This window comes from Panthera onca, chromosome A1 (genome assembly GCF_046562875.1).
Source record: "Panthera onca isolate mPanOnc1 chromosome A1, mPanOnc1 haplotype 2, whole genome shotgun sequence".
NCBI lineage: Eukaryota > Metazoa > Chordata > Mammalia > Carnivora > Felidae > Panthera > Panthera onca.
In genome coordinates this window covers 58,966,023-58,988,520 of record NC_138339.1, presented here as the reverse complement: position 1 = coordinate 58,988,520, position 22,498 = coordinate 58,966,023, and the positions used below count along the sequence as shown (strand labels likewise).

General features: G+C 42.1%; 1 protein-coding gene across 18 annotated transcripts in view; it reads right to left on the bottom strand.

Moving 5' to 3' along the window:
• The window catches only part of LOC144616355 (uncharacterized), a 41,878-nt gene extending 19,515 nt beyond the window's left edge, over nucleotides 1–22,363 (bottom strand). For 4 of the 18 annotated variants that reach the window (XR_013555510.2, XR_013555515.2, XR_013555511.1 and 1 more), the window contains exons 1-4: nucleotides 22,197–22,363; nucleotides 20,362–20,464; nucleotides 961–1,191; nucleotides 542–673 (exon numbers count right to left, since the gene is read on the bottom strand). Coding sequence is in view for 3 of the 18 variants with exons in the window: in XM_078446656.2 (XP_078302782.1) it covers nucleotides 542–673; nucleotides 22,197–22,208 (144 nt within the window). In the remaining 15 variants the exon portion in view is untranslated. Of the gene's footprint in view, nucleotides 1–541; nucleotides 674–960; nucleotides 1,192–14,316; nucleotides 14,422–16,384; nucleotides 16,431–16,451; nucleotides 19,078–20,361; nucleotides 20,465–22,196 lie in introns of those variants that run through there. The other 14 variants (XM_078446656.2, XM_078446664.2, XM_078446659.2 and 11 more) reach the window with 11 other exon arrangements.
• Nucleotides 22,364–22,498: the final 135 nt, after the last annotated feature.

The window sequence follows — 22,498 nt, the reverse complement described above, 5'->3', positions numbered from 1 at the left end:
CGAGGAAAAGCAATGAGCCAAACTGAACAATGCAGAGATGCCACAGCTGCCATTGCAAACTAGAGGGGAGGTCTGATGAGCTCAGAGAAGTGGGCATGCTAGAATGGGTCTACCATATGAGACAGGAAAACCCACCAGCCAACCATGCTCCTTGGGAAGTCCTGGAGGACTCCCCCTTTACCAATGAGATAAGAAAGTATGAGTGAGTTTGGCAACAGTACCCCAAGAAGCTCCATCATGGCTGTCCTTTATAGGAGATGCTGCAACAGAACTGTGTTCCCCAGGAAAAATAAAAAAGTGAAATTCCAGAATAGCAAAGACAAATGGAAGCACTCAACCATATGACACAAGATGGGTACAATTACCATAAAAGGCAACAAGGGTGGAATAGTGGCCAGGGCTCCTGGACCTGCAGGCATCTAGATAGCTGGTTCATCGAATATAGTAATGTTGGGAGCAAATTAAGATAGTTAACTAGGGTATACACAATCAGAAGAGATCAAGAATGGAAGGAGCACAGAATGAGATCAGAGATACTCACAAGTATAAGATCAAGGCAATCACACAGGGTCCAATGCTCAGAAGGGCCTCTTGCTTGGAGTTTAATGCTCTGCACTTGCCATCTTGAACTTCTTAATAATTTTATCTTTGAATCTGCTTTGTAGGGGAAGTCCTATTAAATTAAGACAGTAAAGATGAACAGAGACTTGGAGTCTTGGTTCACAGGTAGTGCCACTTCCCAGCACCTCTCTGCCTCCTCTACTTCCTAACACCCTTCATTCTCCCCCACCTCTCCCTCCCTGCCCTGTCCAGTGATGGTAAAAGCCCTCTGCCCTTGGCAGGGGCCTGAGTGCAGACATTAGGAAAAGTGGGGTTGGGCAAAATGGTAGCTGTCCCTTCTTCTGGTTGGCAATGCCATGGCACATTTGGCAAGCATTGTGGCAAGAACAAGCCTCTCACCTATCCCCCATGCAGGTAACTGTATGTCCCAGAATGGAGGTTGAAATAAGCTTAGGGTCTCCTTCCACTGTGGGCTGCAGTGGGTAGCCTGTGGGAAGGGGAGGTTCCTGGCTCAAATTTCTCAGCCAAGATGCATCATGGCAGGTGCTGGTGTATCTTTCTGCCTTGCACACCCTCCCTTCCAATCTTCCTGGGTCTGGCTTGTGTTTGTGTCTTCTGACGAGGCACCTTCTGGGGATGAACCACAGAAATACAAATTAACGTAATTTTGGTGATATTTGCCTTTCAAACTGGCATTGCACAAAATGAAGATAAATGGTAAAATTCATGCTAATAGTTAAAATTTTTCATTTTCCTTTACTTAAAACCACATTAAATAGCAAATAAAAATACCATGGCAAGTTGAATAAAAATGGTAGAAAGAAGAAAAAGGTTTTATATGTTATTATCTCTCTGTTTTGTTTTTTTTTTTTTTTTTTTTTTTTTTGAGAGAGTGTGCACAAGCAGTGGAGAGGGGCAGAGGGAGAGAAAGACAGAATCTTAAGCAGGATACATGCTCAGCATGGAGCTTGACGTGGGGCTTAATCCCATGACCCTGGGGAACATGACTTGAGTCAAAATCAAGAGTCAGATGCTCAACCGACTGAGCTACCTAGGCTCATACTAAATATATGTTAGTATCTGGACCTAAAAAATTATGTAACCAGTCCTGCTCACTCCCCATCTCCTGAGAGCACTGCCCCCCATAAATCACTTGAACAGGATCCCTATCCTTCTCCCACCCAGCTATTAGAAAACCTAACATAAGATACATGGCAATTTATCCAGAAAAGAAGAAAATAGAATTCCGCCAAAAAACATGGGAGCAGTAAGAAATAGCCATTGTGTCCTGTCAGCAAGAGCAGAACTGAGTTCTCCTCAACTGTCACACTTTCTCTTCCTCCCAAACTAACCCTGAGTTCCTCTCTAAAACCAGTAGACAGGGTTATCTCTGGGATTCCCCCAGCACCTTTGTTCATTTACTCCACAGGCAGGGGTTGAGCACCTAATAATAACAGCTATCAGACAAGTGCTTACCATGCCTTGTGGCCAATCCACAGGTCAACTCTAGCCAGCAGGTAATAGGATCCCCATGTTAGAAACAGGATACAACCTCACTGGCATAGGGTCACTTGCCCAAGATCACTCATCAAACAAGTGGCAGACTCAGGATTAGACTGCAGGGCATCTGCTTTTCATCACCAGATTACTTATCCTCTGTCTGCCCTATGCTAGTACTGGAGCTAGAGAGGTGAGCAAGACACAGTCCTTACAAAAGCACATCTTGTTAGTGAAATATTGGCTTATTTATACATATTGCAGGCTTAATGATATTTACAAACAATTTGCATCTAATCAGAAAGTCCCAAAATAGAAAGGGGGCTCAAAGTAAGTCTAAATATGTCTCCCCTTCACTAGTCAGCTAGCCTTCCCAGGAGGGTTAGTATGGCCTCCTGGAATCAGACAGCTCTAGTGATGGGATGCTCACTCCCACACTGGAAATTTCCACCTATTTTCTCCAGTAATCACCATTGGAAAGAACATACTTACCATCTATTCCTTTGTAACTACTTCTCTTTGGTCTAGCTCTACTCCTGAGAGCACAAACTAGAAAAGACAAGCAACAGCCCCAACCAGCAACAGCCCCTCACACAGGGGTAAACACTGCTGGTCTCCCTATGACTTCTATAGGATATGGTTTCCCAACCCCCCTCACATCTTGGCTGCCTTGTCCACTCACTCCAGTTCCATAAAGGCAGACTCTCTTGATTCCAAGTGTCAAAAAGTAAAATCAACCTGATTAAAAAAACAAAGAAACTGGAAGAACTGCATTTATTGGCTCAAGTAACTGAAAATGGAAGCTGACAAGATGGAGGAACTGGAATGATATATGAGCATGGAGTCTCTTGCCTTGTGTACTCCACTCTGCGGTAAGCTCTCTCTAGAGGGTTGAAGCAGAAGAAGCAGGCTTACATCCCCAGAGCTTAGCATCCCTGAGGGGAAAGAAGGCCAATAAAAGCACTAAGGTTGAGCCTCACTGGTCCAGCTTTGGATTGTATTGCCAACCTTGAACCAATCACTGTGGCCAGAGGAATGGAACATGCTAATTGCTAGGCTTACCTAGAGGCTTACCTGGACCTGGAACAGGGATAAGAGTGGGAGAAGGTTAGTTTCCCAAAGGAAAAAAAAAAAGTCAAGTTACTTTTATAAGACATGAGAATGAATATTCAGCAGGCACAACCCACAGATGCCTTCCAAACACCCACAGCCAAAAGCATGACACCATGTGGTCTGACAAGCCCCGTGATGGCAAGATTCTAATTCTTTCTGTCCTGCCCAAGGGAGAAAGATGGTTTCTGGGCCTCCAATGGGAACTGTGACTTGGACTCATGTTCAATTTTTTTCCTTTTTCCCCTCTTTTCATTTCTTCTTTATCCAACCCACTAACACAGACCCAGACTCCTTCCTGTTGAATCCAGAGGCAGAGAGAAAGACACATGGTATACTAAGGGACCTGGATTCCTTTGGCCTCCCAGAACCTGAGAAGACTACCAATCCCAAAGACACTCCTTCCAGGGGAAAGACAACCCAGGACTAGTGGGATTATCTTGAGGCACTCAGGGGAACTGATGGAGAAATAGCTCCTTCCAAGTGATCAGGTTACACAAGTCACTCTTCCAGGTAGGCCTCACTTTACATAACATACATGATTCTGTACAGGTTGGTAATTTTTTAAATATCAAATTATAGTTTAAATGTACTGTGAGGGGCGCCTGGGTGGCTCAGTCGGTTAAGCATCCGACTTCCACTCAGGTCATGATCTCATGGTTTGAGTTCTAGCACCAAGTTGGGCTCTGTGCTGACAGCTCAGAGCCTGGAGACTGCTTAGGATCTGCGTCTCCCCCTCTCTCGCGCACTGTCTCTCTCTGTCTCTTAAAAAAAGAATAAACGTTTAAAAAATAAAATAAAATAAATACACTGTGAAAATAATATAATAAAAGCTACCTACCATTAATTAAGTATCCTCTATTTGCGGGGATATTTTAAAATTTTATGAACTGGGTATTATCATCACCATTTCGCAGCTGAGAAAACTGAGTCTCAGAAACTGCCCAAGATTCCAAGGGCAGTAAATGACAAAGCAAGGATTTGAATCTAGGCCTGTTTGCCTCCAAAGCCCCTATTATGTTTTCTATCACACACATTAAAGGAAAGGAACCCCACAGCAGTGATTTTTATAATATTCTTGATAATGCCGCAGAATGTCAATTTTGTGCATGTAGATTTTTATATCCAGACTTGTTTATAGTACAGTGTACCTATGAGTTATTCTGATGGTTTATGAGAATAATCAGTATCAAATGCTTTTTGACAACGAGGTTGCAGACATATAAGCATATTTATTCATCCACTCAAATGTGCTCTGTCCTGTACTGTGCCTTCCATATGCAGTTTAGCATGGTGGTCAAGAGCAAGATCTATGGCATCAGACTGTCAAGACTTCGCTCCAACTAGGTGAATGGCCCTGAAAGACCACCTTAGTGGTCCCCATCATAAAATTAATGCAACAATAGGACCTATGCCATATAAGTTTTACAAAGATCAAATTAAATAATATAAGTTAAATTCTCAGCACCATACCCTAACTCAAACCCTAACCCCTAACCCCTAACCCTAACCCTAACCTCGTAAGTATTCAATGAATGCTCCTACAAGACTATAAGCAATATGAGGGCAGGGAGTGTGTGAACTTTTCTTCACTCAACTTTTCTTCACTCTAAGGTTCACTCAACCTTAGAACCTCGTCCGGTGCTTTGCATGCTGTAGGCATTCAATAAACATTTGTTAAATGAATACTTTATTTAAGCTAGATCATTTAATCCTTAACTAATCCAAAAAGTAGGGACAGAAAATAAACAAACACAACTTGTTTAACATATAATAATTTTAAGCAGTGTTAAGGGCAGGAAGAAAAACAAAGCAGAGAAGAATAATGAGTGACAGAAAAAAAAGGGTGGGGTGGGGGGAACATGTGTTGTAGATAGCCAAGAACTAAACCAATTTAGACCTAACAGGGAGTGTTATGGACTGAACATTTGTTTTCCCCTGCCCCCCACCCCGCCAAACTCAATGGTAAAGCCCTACCCCTCAGTGTGGCTGTATTTGGAGATGGGGCCGCTAAGGTTAAATGAAGTCATAAGGATGGGGCTCTGATCCAACAGAGTTAGTGTCCTTACAGAGGAGACATCGGAGAGCCTACTCTTCCCATCAGTTTCTGCACGTGCATCTAGGAAAGACCATGTGAGCACACAGGGAAATGAAGGCCATGTATAAGCCAAGAGAGGAGGCCTCAGGAATGAACTTACCTTGTCAGCACCTTCACTTTGGACTTCTAGCCTCCAGAACCATGAGAAATAAGTTTGTGTTGTTTAAGCCACCCAGTCTGTTATGGCATTTTGCTACGGCAGACCGAGCCAAAAAAGACAGGGCATGTTCTAGGAAAAGGGAACATCAAGTGCAAAGGCCCTAAAGGAGCCTGGTTTTCAGGAACAGCAGAAGGCCAGTAAATGAACAAGACAAAAAGTGGCAAGACAGAGGGTCAGAGAGCCACACCAGTCCTACCCATAGGCTCTAACAGTACCGTACCAAAAGCAAGCTCTCACTCCAAACAAAATCATTATTATCAGCACCATAATATTTAAAATGAACAACTGACTTTTTCCCAAACTTAGGTAAAGGGTAAATAAGGGCCTTTTAGAAAACTAAGATACTATAGTTCTATAACACAGTCTATAGATCAAAAATATTCTTGCCATGCAAATTTAGCTTCTATGCAAATCAGACATGGCCCCCTACTGTGAAATTCTGTGTTAACCCCTGGAAACAGAACCCTTTCCCTCTCCCTCAGGCAGTGACAAGTGTATTCCAGCTCTAAGCCACCAAAGCTATGACCCTCAACCCCTAGATGGGGCCCGTGTGAACAGTGCTAGGGAAAGGCTCCAATTTCTCTATGCTATCAGATCTGGCCAAGCCTGTTATTTTTCCTGCCAAGGTAGATCAACAGACCTGGTTAATGCTGAAATCCCTGGAGGTAACTAAACAGCAAAACTGGGCTTGGCCTCAGAGAAGGAAGGAGGGAGGGGGCTATGTAGATTTTCCTTTCTTCAATGCCAGCCAGCACTACAAAATTGGCATTGTTATCTACTTTCCTCCTGGTGACATTTACTTTTGAAGCAAAAACAAAAACAAAACAGGGAAGAGGAGTCAGGTGGATTGGGAAATCAAATTCAGAGGTGGACATAGCTTTAGGCATAAATGTCTGCCTTTTATCTGAAGAAATGGTTTGCAATTGGCAGCAAACTTGCCCACCTAATCTGTATCCCCCTGGCCCTTCTCGCAATATGTGGAAACATTTTTGGTTATCACACTTGGGGTCAGAGGGAGTGCTACCATCATCTTGTGGGTAGAGGCCAGGGATATTGCTAAACATCCTACCGTGCACAGGGAAGCCTTCCACAACAAAGTCTCATCCAGTCCAAAATGTCAACTCTGATTTAAGAAAACAGGACAAGGAAAAATAAACTCAAATATTTAAGGGCCTTCCATGTACCAAATGATATACACATATACCTGCACATACATATATGTCATTTAGTCTCTACACCAAGTCCACAAAGTGATGCCCATTTCCCAGATGAAAAAAATAGAATGCGGACTTCACCCAGTTAGTAACTGGCACAGTTAGCAACTTCACAGGAGGAATTTGAACCTGACTCTGGGTGGTTCTCACTAAACTGTGAGCTCCATGAGGACGGGGACCTTGGCAACCTTGTTTACTTCCTCATACCTAGTGCCTAGCAGAATTTATACTTAATGGAAATATAATAAAGACTTCTTTGAATTAATAAGTATCTGAGTCAGTGGACCTAAAGTACATGATTGTTTCTTCCCACCACTCCTTAGAATAATGAAGATCCTCACGATATCCCTCTAGGGTTCCTGTCAAGTCAATATGTTGCATGTCAGAGTCAGAAATCTCCCTAGGCCAGCACAAGTAAAAATGGAAGTTTATGGAAAAATGCAAAGGTATTATGGAAACAAAGCATCGCCAGGACTAAAGGCTTGGAAAGCCACCAGGAATCAGAGTGCCTCATGTTCTCTATAATGTCTACATCTTGGTTTTCTTTTCCAACAGAAGACTTGCACTGTGTAGCCATCTTGCAGATGGTCCTATGTACCAGCCTCAGCAACATTTTGACTCTGAAAGTCCCCATGGCCTTTCAGCTTGGCTCTCCTTAGTTAAGTAGCTTAGTCTATCCATATCCCAGTTATTATACATTCCCTGAGGAGGGATGAGATCGGCATAGCCTGGGCTAACCTTCAAGATGCCCCTGGCCCCAGCCAGACAATTGCAACTTCACGACACACTCTGAGCAAGAATGGCTAAATTAGCACCTTCAAGCCTGAGGACCATGAACTGTAAAAATGATTGTTGTTTTCAGCAACTATGTTTTGGGACGTTTATTATCCAGCAGGTACCAGAAACAGATTTTGGTATAGAAAGTGGGTTGCTGCTACAACAAAAACTTAAAAGTGTCTCAAATTATAATTCTGCTCCCAGTTCCAAAGTTTGAAGACCAAATATATATTTCTTACTAAACATCACAATATCATAATTACCCTTGTGTTTGACCAGCAGGCAGAACTAGAAGGGCCTTGGAGAGTATGTTAGTGAAAGTCTAAAGGGTCTTGATGATGACTTAAACGAAAGTGAGGAAAATGCTACTGAAAGCTGGAGGAAAGGGGACACTTGTAGCTGGTGGAAGGTTTGGTGACACTGTCATCTGCTGTAATGTGGAAAAGAAGGAATTGTTCCATAATGAATATGATCATCTGGCCAACCTGATTACAGTACAATGCAAAGGAGAGAGAGCATCTAAAAGAAGAAACTTTTTTGGTTTGAGCAAAATTTAGATGCTACGTAAAAAGTGCCAGGGTTTTCTGAGTTTGAAAATAAAACAACTTCTCATGCCCAACCTCTCCAGAGGGCAAACTTTTCTCAAATTGAAATGACTTTCAGCAAAGGGTGGGTACAGCATCTTTTGTTAGGCACTCAGAAAGGTTTCAGAAGGTACTTCATAGACCAATTCAAACAGACAAAATCCTTCTAAAAAACTTTAGACTGTGCCTGGCTGTCTTAATTAAACAACAGGATTTCCTAAAAAGGCCCCCAAAATAGAAAGGACTTATGTAAGCCAAAGGGATTTGTGGTCATGGCTTTTTCCCCAATGGAAGGAACTCCAGGAAGAATCATTTAAAAACTCAACATTTTTTTAGAATGAGGTTGAACTGGGGCGCCTGGGTGGCTCAGTCGGTTAAGCGGCCGACTTCAGCTCAGGTCATGATCTCACGGTCCGTGAGTTCGAGCCCCGCGTCGGGCTCTGGGCTGACAGCTCAGAGCCTGGAGCCTGTTTCAGATTCTGTGTCTCCCTCTCTCTGACCCTCCCCCATTCATGCTCTGTCTCTCTCTGTCTCAAAAATAAATAAACGTTAAAAAAAAAAAATAGGTACGTATTAGAATGAGGTTGAACTAAAAAGGAGGAGATAGTGTAAGGTGGAAAAAAAGGGCTTTGTATTCCAGAACTTCTACGGGCAGGAAGCAGGTTCAGAAACTACTCCAGGAAAACACAGTTTATGTTCCATGGAAAAGGAAGGTTAAATTCAGAAGGTAGAACCAAGAGCATGGGAGGAAGAGCTGCAGAGATCACTACAGAGAATTGGTCCTAACCAAGGAAACTATAATGCTTGCTACAGTTTTCCGATGCCGATTCCAATATTGTACATTGGGTGTGGAAGATGAATAACCTGTCTTTTTTAGTTCAAAGATACTCAAAGCATTCTTGAAAAGCTGTAACTAAGGATCAACACTCAAGGTACCTCATCTACACCTGGAAGTAATAGAGAAGATGAGATTCTGGACTTCATGTCTGTCCATGATGCCATTAACTGTTTGGGAGAGTCTTGGGATGGGCCAACTGCCTTTTGAGTGAAGGAAGAACGTAATTTGTGATCAGAGGCAGACTGTGATAGTTTGAAAATCTGACCTTGCAACTTTTTGACATTCCTACTATGGAAGAATGGTCTCTTTCTCTCAATGACTGCTTGATCAACAGAAAACAGGAGAAGTGGTACTGTGCCAGTTTCTCGCCCAGTCCTTAAGAAATGAGCAGCTTCTATTTCCTCTTTCTTGAAATTCTTGCTTTTGGATCCCACCCATCATGCTGTAAGGAGTCCAGGCCACAGGGAGAGGCCAAGGGATTGTGTTCCAGCAGACAGCCCCACTAAGGTCCCAGTCTATAGCCACACGGGAGTAAGAAAGCTTTAAGAAGATTCCAGCCAGCCCCAGCCAATAACCAACTGTAACTGCACAGAAGACAGTGAGTGAGATAGTATTAGCTAAACCCAGGCAGACCTCAGAACCATGAGAGATAATTAAATTATTGCTGTTTCTTTAAAGTCACTAAGCTTTGGAGTGATTTTTTACACAGCAATAGATAACCAGGACAAATATTTGCTGTAGTTACTTTATGTAATCTTAAATTGCTTGAATTAAAACAATAACCTTAATATATATATACAAAACCTTAATAAAGAATCACTAACATATAAAATGAATTAAAAGTTACTATTAAAATATTACTATTAAAATGACACAAGACTTTGGGATCAAAGAGAACTAGGTACAAATCCTGGTCAGCATCCTATTAGTTGTATGACATTTGATAAGTTACTTAGCCTCTCTGATTGCCAGTTTCTTTCTCTTTAAAATGGAGTAAAGTGGAGGGTACCTGGATGGCTCAGTCGGTTAAGCATCCAACTCTTGATTTTGGATCAGGTCATGATGAACTGTGCCACAGGCTCATGCACTATGAGACTGAGCCCCAGGTCAGGCTCTGTGCTGACAGAAGCAGCCTGCTTGGGATTCTCTCTCTCTCCCCTTATCTCTGCCCCTCCCCCACTTTATGTGGGTGTGCTCTTTCTCTCAAAATATATAAATAAACATTTTTAAAAAAATGTTTTTAATGGAGTTAAGGGACACCTGGCTGGCTTAGTTGATGGAACATGCAACTCTTGATGTCGAGGTTTAAGTTCGAGCCTCATGTTAGGTATAGAGATTATTTAAAAATAAAATCTTTTAGGGACACCTGGGTGGCTCAATTAGTTAAGCATCTAACTCTTGGTTTTGGCTCGGGTCATGATCTCATGGTTTGTGAGTTAAAGCCCCATGTCACACTCTGGGTTGACAGTAAGGAGCCTGATTGGGATTCTTTCTCTCACTTTCTCTCTCTCTGCCCCTCCCCCACTCACACTCTTTTTCTCTCAAATGAAAAAACATAAAATCTTTTTTAAAAAAACCCACACATTTAATGTGTCAATACAGCCTTCCTTAAAAAGGAAGAAAGGCCTCAGATACACAACCTTACCTTACACCTTAAACAGCTGGCAAAAGAACAGCAAATAAAACCCCAAACCAGCAGAAGACAGGAAATAATAAAGATTGGAGTGGAAATCAATGCTATCAAAGTAAAAAAAAAACCAAAAAAACAAATCAATGAAACTAGGAGCTGGTTCTTTGAAAGAATTAACAAAATTGATAAGCCCCTAGCTGGTTTGATCAAAAAGAAAAAGGAAAAGACCCACATAAATAAAATAATAAATGAACGAGGAGAGGTCACAAACAACACTGCAGAAATAAAAACACTAAGAGAATATTATGAGCAATTATATGCTAATAAATTGGGCAATTTGTAAAAAATGGACAAATTCATAGAAACATATAAACTACCAAAACTGAAACAGGAAGATATAGAAAATTTGAACAGACCCATAACCAGTAAAGAAATTGAATTAGTAATCAAAAACCTCCCAAAAAACAAGAGTTCAGGGTCAGATGACTTTCCAGGGGAATTCTACCAAACATTCAAAGAAGAGTTAACTCCAATTCTTTTAAAGCTGTTCCAAAAAATAGAAATAGAAGAAAATTTCCAAACCCATTCTATGAGAATTACCTTGATCCCAAAACCACACAAAGACTCCACTAAAAAAAATAGAACTATAGACCAATTTCCCTCATGAAGATGGATACAAGAATTGTCAACAAGATACTAGCCAATGGGATCCAACAATGCATTAAAAGAAATAACAGGGGCACTGGGGTAGCTCAGTCGGTTAAGTGTCTGACTTTGGCTTACGTCACGATCTTGCAGTTTGTGAGTTTGAGCCCTGCACTGGGCTCTGTGCTGACAGCCCAGAGCCTGGAGCCTGCTTCAGATTCTGTGTCTCCTTCTCTTCTGTCTCTCCCCCACTCACTCATTTTCTCTGTCTCTCAAAAATAAATAAACATTAAAAAAAAATTGAAAAGAATTATTCACCATGATCAAGTGGGATTTATACCTGGGATGCAAGGCTGGTTCAATATCCACAAATCAATCAATGCAATATATTACATTAATAAAAGAAAGGACAAGAACCACATGATCTTCTCAATAGATGCAGAGAAAGCACTTGACAAAATAAAGCATCCTTTCTTGATAAAAATCCTCAAGAAAGTAGGGATAGAAGGATCATACCTCAAGATCATAAAAGCCATATATGAAAGACCCACCACTAATATCATACTCAATGGGGAAAGCTCTCAGTTTCAGGAACATATGTCAGGAACACGACAGGGATGTCCACTCTCTCCACTGTTATTCAACAGCGGATTGGTAGTCCTGGCCTCAGCAATCAGACAACACAAAGGGATAAAAGTCATCCAAATTGGCAAGGAGGAGGTCAAACTTTCACTCGTCACAGATGACATGATACTGTATATGGAAAACCCAAAAGATTCCACCAAAAAACCTCTTAGAACTTATTCATGAATTCAGCAAAGTCACAGAATACAAAATCAATTCACAGATATTGGTTGCATCTCTATACACCAAAAATGAAGCAGCAGAAAGGGAAATCAAGGAATCGATCCCATTTATAATTGCACCAAAACCCATAAAATACCTCGGAATAAACCTAATCAAAGAGGTGAAAAACCTATACACTAAAAACTATAGAGCGCTTATGAAAGAAACTGAAGAAGACACACAAAAAAACGGAAAAATATTCCATGCTCATGGATTGGAAGAATAAATACTGTTAAAGTGTCAATACTACCCAAAGCAATCTACATATTCAATGCAATCCCTATCAAAATTACACCAGCATTCTTCACAGAGCTAGAACAAACAATCTTAAAATTTGTATGGAACCAGTAAAGACCCTGAATAGCCAAAGCAATCCAGAAAAAGAAAACCAAAGCAGGAGGCATCACAATCCTGGACTTCAAGCTGTATCACAAAGCTATAATCATCAAGACAGTATGGTACTGGCATAAAAACAGACACTTAGATCAATGGAGCAGAATAGAGAACCCAGAAATGGACTCACAAACGTATGGCCTACTAATCTTTGACAAAGAAGGAAAGAATATCCAATGGAATAAAGACAATCTCTTCAGTGAATGGTGTTGGAAAACCTGGACAGCAACATGCAGAAGAATGAACCTGGACCACTTTCTTACACCATACACAAAAATAAACTCAAAATGGATGAAAGACCTAAACATAAGACAGGAAACCATCAAAACCCTAGAGGAGTAAGCAGGCAAAAACCTCTTACTCAGGCAGAAACTTCTTACTCAACACGTCTCCAGAGGCAAGGGAAACAAAAGCAAAAATGAACTACTGAGACCTCATCAAGATAAAAATCTTCTGCATGGTGAAGGAAACAATCAGCAAAACTAAAAGGCAACCAATAGAATGGGAGAAAATATTTGCAAATGACATATCAAATAAAGGGCTGGTATCCAAAATCTACAAAGAACTTATCAAACTTAACACCCCAAAAAACAATCCAGTGAAGAAATGGGCAAAAGACATGAAAAGACACTTTTCCAAAGAACACATCCAGATGGCTAACAGACACATGAAAAAATGCTCAACATGACCCATCATCAGGTACATACAAATCAAAGCCACAATAAGATACCACCTCACACCTGTCAGAATGGCTCAAATTAACAGCTCAGACAATGACAGATGCTGGCGAGGATGCGCAGAAAGAGGATCTCTTTTGCATTGTTGGTGGCATGCAAACCAGTGCAACCACTCTGGAAAACAGTATGGAGGTTCCTCAAAAAATTAAAAATAGAACTTCCATATGACCCAGCAATTGCACTACTACGTATTTATACAAAAGATACAGGTGTGCTATTTTAAAGGGACACATGCACCCCAATGCTAAAGCAGTGCTATCAACAATAGCCAAAGTATGGAAAGAGCCCAAATGTCCATTGATGGATGAATGGATAAAGAAGATGTGGTGTATACACACACACACACACACACACACACACACACACACACACACACAACGGAATACTACTTGGTGATGAAAAAGAATGAAATCTTGCCATTTGTAACAACGTGGATGGAACCAGAGTGTATTATGTTAAGCAAAATTAGTCAGAGAAAGACAAATACCATATGACTTCACTCACATGTGGAATTTAAGATACAAAACAGATGAACAGATGGGAAGAGAAGCAAAAATAATATAAAAAACAGGGAGGGGGACAAACCATAAAAGAATCTTAAATATAGAGAACTGAGGGTTACTGGAGGAGGTGTGGGTGGAGGGATGAGCTAAATTGGCAAGGGCATTAGGGGGACACTTGTTGGGATGAGCACTGGATGTTATATGTATGGGAAGAATCACTGGATTCTACTCCTGAAATCATTATTGCACTATATGCTAACTAACTTGGATGTAAATTTTAAAAAATGAAAGTAAAAATAAATAAATAAATAAATAATAAAAACCCCACACATTTAAAAATTAACAAATTAATCAAATGGAGTTAATTGAGAACATCTGTTGTTTAAGATTGTTGTGAGGTTTAAAATCAGAGGATAAATGTAAATCCTTAGCCCAGTACCTGGTACATAGTAGCTATTCCATAAACATTTCTCATCACTGTTACTTGATATTGGTTGAGCCAGTGTTGGCTAGCAAAGCCTCTGGTAATGAATACGTCTTTTCTCACGTGGGAGCATTGACAATTCTATTAAGCAGGCTGGCCAAGTACCTACCAGCTTGCCTTGTGCCATGGGCTCTGTGGCTGGATGACTGTGGAAGCAGACATTCCAAACAGGGCTTAAGCATTTATGTGGTTCCAGATGAAAATGGCTCCAGTTCAGTTGCTACTGAAAACCAACTCACCTTCTAGCCTTAAGCATCAATGTAAACAAACGAGAAATGAACAAGATAAAAGGACAGACATCCACAGCATGGACAAGATCAGCCTTGTGCTTAAGGACTCAGCTTCTGTAGAGTAAATGGAGAAGTTAAGCTGTTTTTCTGTTAGCTAGTCAATTCAACTAATTGGATATTAATTAAAAATTGACTTTGACAAAAATCTGTTTATGCTATAAAACATCCAAAGCAAGAGTTGGTAAGGCTCATGACATAAGGAAACTTGTGGTCTAATTAATGATGTTAATCCAATCAATCTTAACACTTATTTATTCATTCCCACTGCTGGAATCTTCGCCTGAGCCCCACCTAAGCCACCACCTTACCTTTACCAGGCCTGAGTAAACTTTCTAAAACCTAGTTCTAATCCTGACACTCCCCTGCTTTTAAATCTTTGATGGGTCTCTGTTGTGCTTTGGATTAAGTCCAAACTCTTTAACATGGTTTCCAAGAAACTTTATAATCCGGTTTAAAACCCTCCAATGGTTTTGCATTGCTTTAAGACTGGAATCCAAACCCTTCTCTGTGTTCTACTAGACCTGCATGAACTGGATTCTCTCTCACCTCACCTCCTTTACTCCACTCCAGACACTAGTCATCTTGTTTCACCAATGTGCCTCAGAGCCTTTGCACATACTCTTCTCTCTGCCTGGAACACTCATCCTTAAGTTCTTTGCTTGACTGGCTCCTTCTCACACTTAAATGGAAGTCAACCATTCCCTAATCAACCAATCTTTTACACATTAAAGAGTTAGTTGACTTTCTCATAGCATGTATTGTAAACTGGAATTATCTCACTTCTTTATCTGCAGGCCCCTTGAAAGCAGGAATCCTATCAGCCAAGGTCACTGCAATAGCCTCAGCTTGCAGAATAGTTCCTAGAATCTAGTATGTGCTCAAAATGTTGTTGGTCAAGAATAAATCTCCATTTTCCAGATTTGGAATCTAAAGCTCAGACAACTTAGAGGACTTGCTTAAGTAGTACAGCCAAGTCTGACCGACTTCAAAGTCCATGCTCTAGGCCTGTGAACTACTTGTTACTGGTCCAAGCCTAAGATAGTGACAAACTGGGTCAACATGTAAAACAGTGAAATGCCACCTTCATGGAGTATATCTTGCTAGGAAAAGAGTACCAACTGAACTAAAAACAGTGTGTCAGTCAGTGAGGCAATTGATGTACATTTTGCTGCAAGCTCCCTACCCCACTGGGAGCTAATCCCAGGCAGGGGTCAGCACTGCCCCGCGGGCCACAGTTTGAATGGCATCTAGCCTGGCCACCACATTATACTCTTCACTCTTCCTTATCCCTCGTGCAGTGACTTTGTGTGAAGCACACGGTTTGTTCCTGACTCCTTTATCCTCCCATCTGTGGGCTTGTGCACAGGAAGGGTCTGATAATTTGTCTTGTAGATACAGAGAATAGTGAAAAGGTGGGTGGGGTTTTCTTAATCCTGCTTTTCAAAGTAAGTAAAAAAATAATTTTTTGTGGATTATTCCCAGTTTTGGAATGTTCTTAAGGTTCTAAGTTCCTACAAGCTAGCTATTCTTAACGGGTAGTTGGTTAAACTCTGTCAGAGCCCTGATTTCCAAAGTACAACTATGCAAACTATTCTTATCATACACACTGGCCTCATAGCCTAAGGCAGTGACAGCCTTAAAAATCCTATGATGAAGGGCCTGTCCTTATGTGCTCTTAGTGTCTTGTTTCATTGGTACAGAGCTTGCTAACCAGAGTCTGCCCCCATTCTCCATCAGTATGGGCTTTCTACCATGCTAATCTCACCAAATAACACCCCCTACACACACACACACACACACACAAATACCCCATGCCAACATAGCATGCCAGTAGGGAAGGCTTTTACATTCATTCAAATAGTCAGTGAGAGCTTTCTATGGGCCAGTAACTGTGTTAAGAGTTGAGGATTAAAGACCAGAGTCCTTGCCTTCTAGGAGCTTTCTAAGCTGAATGAGGACATCAGACTAAATGTGACATAAATAGTCTCATGATGAATGCTATGAACAAAGTACTCACGTTTTACAAGGTCAACAGACACCCTAATGCAGTCAGCTTGAGTGCGCTAGTAAGAGAAGAAGGGACATTTACACTGAGGCTCAAATATAAGCATGAATGCTTTGTTTCTCTAATAGTTCCCAGTAAGGCCACACTTTTGCTCCCATATGATAGGTACTATGTTAAGCACTTCAGATGCAGGAAGTCATTTCATCTTTACAAAGGCACGGGAGCCTTTTTTATCCTCATTTTATAGATGAGGAGACCAAGACATAAAGAAGTAAAATTACCACTCCAAAGTTGCACAACCAACCAAAGATCAAAACCTAATTCTGCCTAATTGTGATGCCTAGCTTTTACCATTAAACTCTACTCTAACCTGGTCAAAGCCTTGATAAATACAGTCTTACAGGTGTCCTAGGCCCAGGAAGAGGCCCAGCTGTAATTAGAGGTGCCCTTGATTAAACACAATGTTAGGAAGTACAGGATGGCTCCCAGGTCATACTCTCTTCAGTATTAACCCCATAAAGGACAATGATTCACTCCTGCTAAACTGCCTTCGTTGCCAATACTTACTGGTTCTTAGAAGTTTCTAGAAGGCTGAGAGTTTCCAGGTTGCATTTGAAGGTCTTGGACCCAAACTCATCCAATTTATTTATTTGTGAGCCACTATTCTGGGTTAGCCCCCATGCTAAGCTTGGGGATACCAAAAAGAATAAGTCACGGTCCTAGACTTGAAAGAGTTCATTTGGTAAGTAAAGGCATCATTATATTACTATGCAAAGAATGGCAAGGAGAAGCTTGTGCTGGGACCAGAAGTAGCATGAAGGAAAAGAAGTCTTTCCAGAGGAGGTGGGGATTTCTGGGCTGGGTTTTAAAGTATGAATAGGTGCTCAATGGGAACTCAAGAAGAGAGTCTTCCACATGCAAAAGGGGTGAGAGCATCAGGCAGTACAATGTACTCCATTTGCTAGAAGCAGCTTTTATCTTATCAAAGCATATATAATGAGGGTGCACAAATACAAGGGAAGCAGCTAAAGAAGTTTACACCAGCCAATCATAATGTGTCTTATATCTCAGGCTAAGGGGCTGGATTTCATCCTGAAGACAACACTGGGGGAGAGCCATGGTTCTAAGCCCTGGAAATGGTACGGTCCAGTTCGCTTTTGAGAAAACTCACTCTGGCATCAGTAAGGAAGGTAGATGGAAAAAAGCCAGTCAAGAGGCAGAAAGAGCCTTTAAGAGTAGACATGGGAGATGTGGACGCTGGTGCTCAGATGAGAGTGGTGAGGTTGGATAGAAGTAACAGACATGAAGACAGCAGCGAGAGGACTTAGTGACTGGTCAGATGTGGGCTGGGAAGGGGCGAGAAGAGTCCAGGATGACTCCCAGATTTCTGTGTTGGCAAGTGGGTGGATGCTGGCACCACCAGCTGAGACAGGGCCTTTAGGAAAGTGAGAAGGCAGGAGAAGAGGGGGAGGAGGATGATGAGATCATATCTGGACTTGTTAGGTTAAAGTGCCAGAAAGCAGGGCTCAGTGGTCCGAGTGGAGCTCCAGAGGATCTTCCCTGTCCCCACAAGGAATGTCCAAGGGAACTCATCCCCGGGCAGGGCAGAGGTATGTGACACCCCAGCTGGGAGCCTCTATGATACAAACCACCAAGTGTTCAAACATGCTGACCACTATGACAAAACATGGACTGCATCCCCAATTTCAGGAGAGGAAGGTCCTGGAGGACCAACAAGGCCAAGGCAGAACCCTTGACTTCCCATTTACTTATTCCCCATGCTCCTTGGCAAGTGACACTACCACACCCTAAAACCTGTCCTCTTACCTCCCTTTCCTTCCCCTAATCCACTTCACTAGCTCTGTATCTCAAACAGCCCTATCACTCCTGATCTCTGTCCCACTTTATCTTCATAGCATTTATACTTTCTAAAATATTATGGTTAACCAATGAGACAAGAGTCTACTTGTTTACTATCTAGGTCCCCTTTGAAATGTAGACTCCAGGAGGGCAGGACTTTGTCCTGTTCTTAACCATACCCCCAAAACCTAGAATGTTAACTGGCACACTATAGGAGCTCAGTAAGCAGTTGTTAAATGAAGTTCTCATCCCAGAACTTCTCTCCCTCTCTGCTGCCACCACACTGATTCAAGTTCTCACACACTTCCCAGAGTGTTCCTGGAGCCCCTTAGACATGTTGACTGCTTGCATGTGGGCCAGGAGGGCGAGGGAGGAGCCTTTCCATTTCCAAGTCATGGAACCTCTCCAATCTATCCATTCTCCACATTGTAGCCAGAGTGGCTTTCTAAAATCACAGATCATGTCAATCTCCCACTTGAAAATTTCCAGGGGTCCTCAAGGTCCAGCATGCTCACCTCTCCAACTGTACCTCCAATCACTTTACTCCACTTTACTCTTTACTGCCCATACTCTGCTCTGTTCCTCAAGCCAAACCTACCTCCAGTGCCAGTCACACCTCTGTCTTCCCCAGAAATCTGCAAGGATTCCAGTTCATACACTACCTCCTTGGAGAAGCCTTCCCTGACCATCCAAACTAAAATAGAGCCCTCCTTCTCTGCCCTCACACATCCACCTGATTTCCTTCACATCACTCACCACAGCCTATTCTTGTTCACTGATTTGTTAACTTGATTATTATTTCTCTCTTTTTCACTTCTCTCTTCTCCTAGCATGTATTCCAGTGCCTAGAACATAGTTAAATCTCAGTTAACATTTGCTGGATAAAATTGTGTTTCCATTGTCATGATGGTGATGCTTATAGTAATGATGCCCTCCCACAGTGAGATGCTGGTTTGAGTTTGTGGAGCCAAGGTCTGACTGGAGCATGTTCTTGACCATCTAATTAGAGATAGAATCCACTGTTACAAGCTTGGTCTGGGCTTTGAAGCCAAGGTGTATGTGTGTGTGTTTACTTTATGCCAGGAGACCTCATCAGCATCATTAGGTATGATCTACCACCTATCTCCATTGACACACACTCAGCAAAAGCAAAATGAGGATGTGTCCATTCTCCTCTATTCCTCTGCAAGATAGGGTGAATTTATTGTGTGTGATAAGCTATAAATATTGAAACAGGAACACAGTCTCTTGGCCCCTTTAGATACTCTCCCCAACTCTCACACTCACCCTGCTGGGAGGGGTTTTTACGACATGATAGAGAAGAGAGAAAATGCAGTTAACCAAACAGTACTGGAGGGAGGGATGGGGCTGATAGTCAATAGGGGATGCAGAAGAAAGTTTCTGGCCAAAAACCGAAGCAGGATAACCTGTCAGTTTCAATACCACTGGAACAAAACTTAAAGGAAAATGCAGTTGAACACATCTCATAATGTTCCTGAAAAAGAGACATATTTTAGTGAACCTCAAAAATCAGAGACAGAAGAAACCTCAATTGTTTCATTTTAAAGATGGGTAATCTGAAACCTAGAGAGGAAACAGGACTTTCCCAGGACCATACTGAAATTCAGTGGCTGATCGGGGTGCTTGGGTGGCTCAGTTGGTTGATCATCCGACTTCGGCTCAGGTCATGATCTCACAGTCCGTGAGTTCGAGCCACACGTTGGGCTCTGTGCTGTTAGTTCAGAGCCTGGAGCTTGCATCAGATTCTATGTCTCCCTCTCTCTCTGCCCCTCCCCCACTCATGCTTTGTCTCTTTCTCTCTCAAAAAATGAATAATCGTTAAAAAATCAGATTCTATGTCTCCCTCTCTCTCTGCCCCTCCCCCACTAATGCTGTGTCTCTTTCTCTCTCAAAAAATGAATAAATGTTAAAAAAATTTTTTTTTAAAAAGAAGAAGAAATTCCATGGCTGAGCTGAGACTAGAATTCTCACTGTTCAAAGTTCAGTAGTTTTCTGGGACACAGTATCACCAGTGTAAGCCTAACTTAGCTAAATTGAACTAAGTCATCCACATGTACACTCGTCTCTGTGGCCACGGAAACTAGCAAAAGCTTGTGTCCAAAACTCACCCAAATTCTTATGGCTTCTCATTTTAGCTCTCCTTCCTCTTGGTCCTTGGCCAGCCTATCACAAGACACACATATCACTTCCCTTCTGACTCCCAAGCTGATGCTGTCAAAAAAAAGCAGGAAATAACTGAAAGATATATGCTGGTAGAGAACAGGGTATGTACGTTTTTACAAAACCAGCGGGTGAATCATATTAGATACTGAACACTCTTTGAAGCCATGTCTGATCAGAAATCATGATTCTCACCCAATAAAATTGTGGGCAAACAGGACCATTTAAGAATATCTACAGCTCCATATGGGATGGAATGACAAGAGGGAAAAAAAGAGGAAAAGAAGGTTAAGTCTACCACTCATGGTTCAGAGATCAGGTCAGATATCGGGGAGCTCAGAAAAATGTTTCTATAAAAAATATAAATAAAATTATATTTCTAAACGACAAATGTGAAAACTGGGGTCAAAAAAACAAAAAATAAGGAACCACAAAGTACCAACTTGAAGTCCAATCCCAAATAATTACTTTAGGCAAACAGTGTAGATAATCTTTCTTCTTTACAATAAGGATAACAACAGCAATCATAGATGTAGTCATCGCTTACAGATCACTACCCATATGACAGGCAGTGAGTTAACTACTTTATATCCCTTCTTTCATCTAACCCTCATCTAATCCAACCCCAAGGAACATAGACATCATTATTTCCAATGAGACTCAGACAGATGAAGTAATTTGCCCAAATTTATTGCCAAGGTATAGGACCAAGATGTACATTCAAGTCTGCAGTTCTTAATCATTATATTTCAAAGGGTGGTTGTGAGGATTACATTTAAATTAAATTAAATTAAATTAATTAATGTATTTATTCTTATTTGAGAGAGAGAAAAGGCACGAGTGGGGGGGGGGGCGGGGAGAGACAGAGAGAGAGAGAGAATCATAAGCAGGCTCCATAGCAAAGCGACACGAGGGCCTGATTCCAGGACCCAGGGAACATGACCTGAGCTGAAATCGAGAGTGGGATGCTCAACCAACTGAGCCACCCAGGCACCCCTAAATTAAAATTTTAAAAGTAAGCTCTCAGTACTTGCTCCCTGGTAGTTTGTGTCCCTTCCTGTCCATATTTACGATCCTTGTCTCATCCTCCATAAGAGAGGGGCAATAAAGCTCAATCATCCATTGCCAACTCTCAGACCATCTGTTGCCAAAGTCACTGAATTCCTGGTCAGCTTACTGGCGGACAGAGGTGGAGGGGAGGCCAGGAAAAGATGCTCAATGCCATCCCTTCCTGTTCCAGCTAGAAGACTCAGGAAATAGGGGGCATTGAGAAAGGGGTCTCTGGCTTTGCTGTGAGAACTGGAAAATCTAATTTTCTTCTCTGGAAATTTCCCCCTTTGGAAAGAGGAAGCTGGACTGCAGGGCCCCTGAAGGGACCACGGAACTGTGGCAAAGAGCACGTGTTTCCCAATTTATTTAACTCCTCAGGTCCCACCCCATCTTCAAAATGGTAGATAATAAAATAATTGTAGGCAGTTTACAAGGTTGCTCAATCGAACTAAATAATTCCACAAAAAGTGCTTAGCAGAGTGCCTAGGACATGGTACGCATTCCATAAATATTATTATTTTTATTGCTATTATTAGTATTCCAACCCCATAACATTTGAGGTGTCTCTTAAGCCAGAGGGTCCCGTTGTGAATGACTTTAATTTACAAATGCATTCAACGGTCTGCCTAAAGAGCGGCTCTACAGCCCTGTGTTTAGTGCTTTCCACCGCCCAATGACCAGGTTTTCTACCTCCAGGGGAAGGCTGCGACTTACAGAACAGCCATGACAGTACCTGCACAGACATAGTACCCTTCCCCTTCTTTTCCAGCCGCGGGGTGAAGCCTGAGCCCCAGACTTCCGCAGCCCGCCCAACTCAGCCACCATTGGTCGCCTCCTCGCTGGCGTGATTAAGGCCCCGCCCCTTCTCTCTGGGACCACGCTGAGGCGACCCCCGGAAGCGGAGGGGCCTCAGAGGAGGGACTGCGATGCAGCCTGGGCTTCGTAGTCCGACTGGAAAGCTGCAGCCAGAGACCGGGGCATCGCGACCCAGAGAACTACCATCCCCAGCAGCCGGCGGAGAGAGGAGGGGCTGGC